At 33.6% G+C, this 6,994-nt stretch overlaps 1 protein-coding gene across 1 annotated transcript; it reads right to left on the minus strand.

Annotated features, from left to right (window-relative positions):
• Positions 1-270: 270 nt before the first annotated feature.
• Positions 271-2,882, minus strand: LOC120079316 (plant/protein). Its single transcript, XM_039033468.2, has 5 exons — positions 2,186-2,882; positions 1,198-1,297; positions 984-1,113; positions 753-848; positions 271-647 (listed from the first exon to the last, which is right to left on the minus strand). Exons 1-5 carry the CDS (start codon positions 2,547-2,549, stop codon positions 510-512), a joined length of 828 nt encoding a protein of 275 aa, XP_038889396.1. The 5' UTR covers positions 2,550-2,882; the 3' UTR covers positions 271-509.
• Positions 2,883-6,994: the final 4,112 nt, after the last annotated feature.

Genomic DNA, 6,994 nt, shown 5'->3' on the forward strand with positions numbered 1-6,994 from the left:
TCAATCCAACCCACGAACACCCTTAAAATATAGGTGTAATTTCATTAAAAACCAGTTGTGAACATACACTGGAACATATTAGAAACCACTTTTTCCAATATTAATTTCAATTATAAAACAAAAGTAAAGTACGGAAACATATAATTTAACCCAGATTTAAAAATCAATCAAGAAATCCTTTTTAGGCCCAGAGATATGTCCTGAACATAAGAAAATTATAAAGTGTGTTTTCGAACATAAGACTATTCGGTTCATCCATCAAATAATAGGTACATCTAAATCGGTGTAATTTGGTATTATTTGAGAACTTAATCATATACAGCGGAAATATCAAGGAAGAAAATAGTCTTCCTCACTAAATCTTTCTAATTTATCTTGTAGATACTGTTTGGGACTAGATCATTAGAGAATCAATTTATATTACACCAAGAGAATATGTATGTATACCATTGCCTTTTTCTGTATAATTGCCATCACATTGTTCCATGTTTCCTGTGAAAATATGTTGTTCATACCAACTCGTCCTGGTCTTCGAGGGATCTTTTACGAGCTTTGAGGTTAAGCTCGAGGCTTTGAGGCAAAGGAGGTGTCCTCCCTCTTCGGAACAGGACAGCAAGAGCCCTCATCTTCTTGCAGAGATCAAACACCTGAACAAATATGCACATACAAATTTGAAATTCGGATAGTATAATAACCATAAGACAAAAAGTTATGTTAGACGAATTCGGAGAGATAATATCGGTATCTCTTACCGATGAGGCTTCAATCTCAAATACACCTTCACAACCTTTGCCTCCACCTTGCAACAAGTCACAATATCTTGCAGCTTCGTTTTCGTCTTCAAACACCTGTAACATTTTTTTTTTCTTTTTACTAATCATTCGATATTTAACAATACTGAATCGAGTTTACATTTTGGGACTCCGTGGTATTGCCAAAAACCATGTATACTACAGTATTTATGGGAACAAATGAGCACTTACAAGTACTCCCTCCCTAATATCTTCCACAAGCATCTGGAATTTAATTCCTGTTTTGGACTGTTTTTTCTGATTTTCAGGCCTCCATTTTCCTCCTTTAGAAAACAATAATCCAAGCTCCCTTTCCACTTCACTGTTGAGCAAACAAAATGCTGACTTGGGTAAAGGGTACTAAATGTTAAGCCCAGAATAACAATTAACAAAGACAGTTAATTACCTCCTATTTCTCCGAGTTTTCATTGTGCATATTTGGTTCTCATTGTGTGTTAATACGTATACAGGTTTCGAACTTTCTCTCCACGGATTGGCTTCCAACACTGAGTGAAATGATGGAAGAATGGTGAGATTAAACTATAGAGGAACATATATTAAAGGGCACCAAAAAAATAAAGATTTGAAAATATTATTCATAATTAGCAAAGCAGCTTCCAAGTACAAGAGAATTGTTAATTAATATCTCAAGCTTGTAATGAACCTTTCCACATAATATTTCCTTTCTTTAAGTTAAAAAAAACTATACCCATGTCCAGTCACCCCACCCCACCAAAGAAAAACATAGACACCCCTTGGGGTAAGAAACAAACATGATTTTAAAAAACCAAATGATTAACAAATGTGACCTAAATTATCATCATAATTCTGCCAGAAATAGTCATATCCAATGAGTATAATTAGTCAGTACAATGTCCTCACAAGTTGTTGAGAGTTAAAAATTCAAGAACATAATCAATGGTTAGTCCATATCCAACTAGCTTACCGATCAATGATGAAAATTCAAGAACATTATGAAATCTTATTAAATTTCATCACAAAATAGATACAATCATCCTACCAAATGAGCAATTTAACCCCTATAAGTTGCATAGCTCCAGAAGAGAGCATCCGGTAGTATTATCTGATATCATACTGAAAAAGTATGTAAAAAGAAAGCACAAAACTCAATCACATGTTGTTAGATCCCCGTTTCAAAAGAAAGCAAAAAGCCGCTTCTCACAAGTCCATAACAATAACTTAAACTCAAAAACGAAACAGAGCAAATGCAGAATGCAGCAACAGCCATAGCAAAAGGCAGATATCTAACAAATTCAGATCGAAAACCAATGGACAAGGTGCATGAAGAAGCAAATCGCGCCTTCAAAATAAATCAATTCATTAATTTGAAGACGAACGTGTGTGTGTGATGAATATGAGTATGTATAAAATACCATCATAACTGCTGCTATCAAACGTCTGATGAAGATGCCTCCTCATATCATAAGCACGAGAAGAAACACGCTTCACAAACTCATTCGAAGTACCAGGAATATTTCCATCTAAGCTAAGTGCCATCTCCATATCCACATCCTCGCTTCCATCTTCAGCATCTGTGTCGCCTTTGTTAACGCCGGCACCGCCCACTCCACAGGAAACTTCCCGCAATTTCGTCGATCGGGGACCGAACAAGGCGCGAACACGAGGGAGAGGGTACCGGAGGTCTCCAAAAGAGAGGGTGATTCGGCGGCGGCGGGAGGAGAGAGGGTTTCTGGAAGGGAGAACGAAGGAAGGTGAGACGGATGAGAGGGAATCCATTGGAGAAGCGGATTTGAAGCTGGGCTCCGGCAGTGATTTGTGTTAATTGGGTGAAAATGGAGTCTGAAAAAGGGATGTGAATCGGAGGGTTGGTAGCGTGATTGAAGGGAAATTTGGGATGAGCTTGTATGCGTGAAAGTCCGTCCAACTTGAGAGCAGAGAGAGGAAGAAGAAAGAAGAATGAAGGAAGAAGGAAGAAGGAAGAAGAGAAGGAAAAGTTGGTTTCGTGAAGTTCATGAAAATGGCGAAGATATTTTTCTTTAGAACGGAGACTGTGGTGGGGCCTTGGGGAATGTGAAGAGCAAGTAAAAATTGGGGGGAAATAGCAAAATCTGGGTGTCTTCTGATTTTTGTAAAAAAAAAAAAAAAAATAGAAATAATAAGATATGACATATAGTTTTTATCCCAAATTGTCCCTTATATGGTCAATTAACAGTTTTTTTCTAGTACGGTGTAATTGATATATTGAGTATAAAAATTCTCAATAAAAGTACCGTATAAATAGAATCGTTTTTTTATGAGACCGTGTATCAATTCTCAATAGAAATATAGTCTAAATAGAATCGTTGGTTATGAGATTCAACATGACAGACAGATAAAAGGTGTTTGTTTTTCTCCCATTTTAAAATTTGAATGGGCTGATTTGATTTAACCATTTTTCGAAAATATTCAGAATTAATCGATCTTTAATTTGTTTATCAACATTTTGATTTAATTTATAATATATCTTTAGATTTTACATTATTTTATTCGTCTTTTCTTATTTTAAATTCGGATTAAAAGTTTTTTTTTATCCTAATTAGGATTTTACTTAATATTTTATACATATTATCATTTAAGAAACTGCATATTTCCTTTAAGTTTTATCATTTTTTTGTATTTTTTTAATCAATTTTTATTCATTGTCACCTTATTATATTATTATACCATTAATTTGTTTTTTTAACAAACAAATAAGTATTCGCTTTTGCAATCTTGTTGTGTTTACTATGCCTCTACAACGAGTTACGCTTCTTTCGTAGATTTTGTGGGATGAATTATAAATACAGTCTAATTGTTGAAGCTTAAATAAAAATGAAATTATGAATTTAGTGTAACTGTAAATAAACCAACTCCCTTCCCGATTTTTTTCCCCAAATTATATTTGAATTTATATTTTATTATCAAATTAGATTTTTTCTTACTACTTATTGAATTAATCACAATAAACAAAAACTTCTTGGTTTTTTTCTCCAATTTATGTCTGAATTTATCTTTTATTATCAAATTTGATTTTATCTAACTAACTTTTGTTTTTTTAAATATTTGTTATAAATTCAATTATATCTAAATATTTTTTCATATTTAATACATATTGTTATCAAACTAATTTTTTTTTTTTTTTTCATATTTTCGATGTTTTCAATTCTTCATATAAAAACACGTAAAAATGGGTTGTTGTACTTAAAAAGAAACATATAAAATGAGAATTAAACTTGAAATGTTTGATTATATATATATATTATATATATATATATATATATATATATATATATATCGTTTAGTTTAATATTCATATTAATATTAATATTAATAATATTATTATCATTATCATTATTATTATTATAAGATAACAAAAAACCATAAAATCTCATCTTCTTTATCTTCTTCACTTAGCCGGCCCCAAATTCTTTTCTTCTCCTTTTCAATCTCATGTATGCAATCCTTGGTTCAACAACCCTTTCTTGAATTCCATCGTTTTGACTAGCTTTTGACGACCATCCTTGCCAGTCACCGACCTTTTTCGCTCACACACATGTTTCTTTATTTTTACTTTGAAGATCGTTTTCAACAATTACGTTATGGGATTGGTAGTATTTAAAGTTGGCTTTCAAGATCCTATGAGCAAAATAATCACTGGAATGAAGACGAAGAAAATATCTACAACTTGTTTGGTGTCAAATGCAATCATATTTTCAATAGTCACATCGTCTTGAAGTTGCAATTCCTTCAAATACTCAATTGCCAACAACAACTTCACTAGTACGATCAACTTTACTCTTTCTCACCTTGGAGGAAGTCCATTGTTGTAGACATCCATAAGTTTTTAATGAACCCCACTGCCTGATCGTTATCTTTCCTCACATAAACATGTTCTATAGGTAGCTGGAAAGGACCATATTGGGTGATTTTTAATTTTTGCTTAGAATGTTTAGACACTGTCTATTTGTGGTTTTAGAATGTTTAGGTAGAGTATATTTATAATATTTGAGTGATTTTTTAAGCAATGTATCTGTGCATTCTCATTTGTACTTAATTTTGTTGTTTTAGGATAGTTTTGCCATTTACTAATTAGTATTCTCTATTATATAAATTCGTTTTGCTATTTTTATAATTTTGAAACCTTTTTGCCATTTTTTCAAACGAAACTTTAAAATTTGTTATTTCTCTTGTCAGTCCGAAGAGAAATCACTACTAAGGGGAATTGGGATGGATGAACCAAAATATATGGCTCAAATGAAATTTGATCTCACTTTTGAAGACAAATGAAAAATGGCTTTTTGCTTACATCATCCATTCATGAAATTACCATTGTAACCTCTAATTGACAATCATTCTCCTTCCTTCTTCTTTGTTTTCCAGTTTTTCCTTCTTTTTTCTTCTTTTTTTATTTTCACGTTCTTCTTCCTCCACCCACGTCTTCTTCTTCCACCTTATTCTTCTTCTTATTTCTTCTTCTTCTTTCTTCTTTCTCCTGCCTTCTTCTTTTTCTTTTTCTTCTTTCTTCTGTCTTTCTTTTCTTCTTCTTCTTTGTGTTTTTTCTGACTTATTCTATTCTTTTTCTTTTCTCATCTCAAATCAAAGATTGGAATTAGACCAAACAGCAAGGGAAGAGAACAGCGAGATCAAGATGGGGGAGAAAGAAGTAAGGGTGAGAATTCAAATGAAGGAAAAAACTACAAAATTGACGAGGAAGAAGCAGATAAGGAATTCAAATGAAGGAAAAAACTAAAAAATTGACGAGAAAGAAGCGAGATGAAGAAACGGGAGGAAGAAGCAAGAGGAAAATTCAAAAGAAGGAAAAAATCAAGGAAAAAAATGTAGGAGAGCAATGTGAATCGGGGAATGAGATGAAGGAGCGAGAAATATGGGTTATTAAAGAAGCTTTTACTCAAATACCTCAGTTTTTGTTTGTTTAGAACAAACTTTGTAAATGGTCAGCTGGTATACTCTATAAATACCTCTAATTTCAAATTCAATAGAGAGTTATCATCATTTTTCTTAGTTTTCTGTAAACAATAAAACTATACGCAATCTTCATCAGAAAAAGAATTCAAATCTTCCCGTGGACGTAGGCAATCTTGCCGAACCATGTAAACAATGTGTCTTCATCTTTTTGCCTTATCTTTCTTGTTCATACGAATGTTTTCTTTACTGAAAATCATGCGCCATTCATTCATCATTCAAATCGCATCGAGTAATCTGAATATCGAGTCAATCGTGCATCGTTCTTCTCTATCGAGTAGCTTCAAGTTCATCGTATTCACCTTCAAGTCGCACCGAGTATAGTTTAAGAACCGTCGAGTACGATCGAGTATTAGTTCAGTTGTCATCAAGTTCCATCGAGGATTTAACAGAGACTCATCAGACGAAGAAGGGAATTCTCATCGAGGATCGAGTAGGAAGACGGCGAGCATCGAGTGCTGAGTATTGAGGATTTGGTAGAAAATTTATACGCCATTTCTTCATCTTTCCAACGTTGATCTTGGGTATTTAGGCCTTATGAAGAATGGTTAGCCCAACAATTTGTGGTATCAGAGCTTTTAAAGATCATCAAAGTCAACATTCTTGGAGCATCAAGATACTCAAGAAATCAAGACTCGATACTCAATCAGATCAGAAATGGTTGTTGTATGATATGAAATTGAGAAGTTTGTCTTGGACAATAGAGAGCACACAAGGCCCTTTTGGACCCATCAACTCTGCCACCCACTATATCAGCACAAGAAAGAGAATACATGGAGCTTACAGCATATAGGACTCTGATTCTGAATCTCAGTGACAGTATCTTGAGACAAGTAATTGATCAAGACACGGCATACAAGATGTGGGTCAAGCTAAAAGGTCTTTTTGCAACCAAGGATCTCCCCAACAAGATGTATCTAAGAGAGAAGTTCTTCACGTTCAAGATGAATTTGAAGGAACTCTTATACAAGAGTACCTATGAGTGGAAGTGGATCTTTCCAATTCATTGTGATAGAATTTCCACACATACATTCTAACATACAGATATGCATTGAAAATATTAAATTATTGGCATGCTTTAAAAGATAAAAACAAAAATACCGAAAGACTTACCAGTTGAAGAATTTCTTCAAAAACCTTGGTCTCATCGTGAACGAACTCCTCCCACTCTTTCTCGTCCAGCAAGCAATCGCCCAACAACACAACGGCCGTCTACACTA

Source organism: Benincasa hispida, chromosome 6 (assembly GCF_027475165.1).
Source record: "Benincasa hispida cultivar pf3 chromosome 6, pf3_genome.v1.1, whole genome shotgun sequence".
Lineage (NCBI taxonomy): Eukaryota > Viridiplantae > Streptophyta > Magnoliopsida > Cucurbitales > Cucurbitaceae > Benincasa > Benincasa hispida.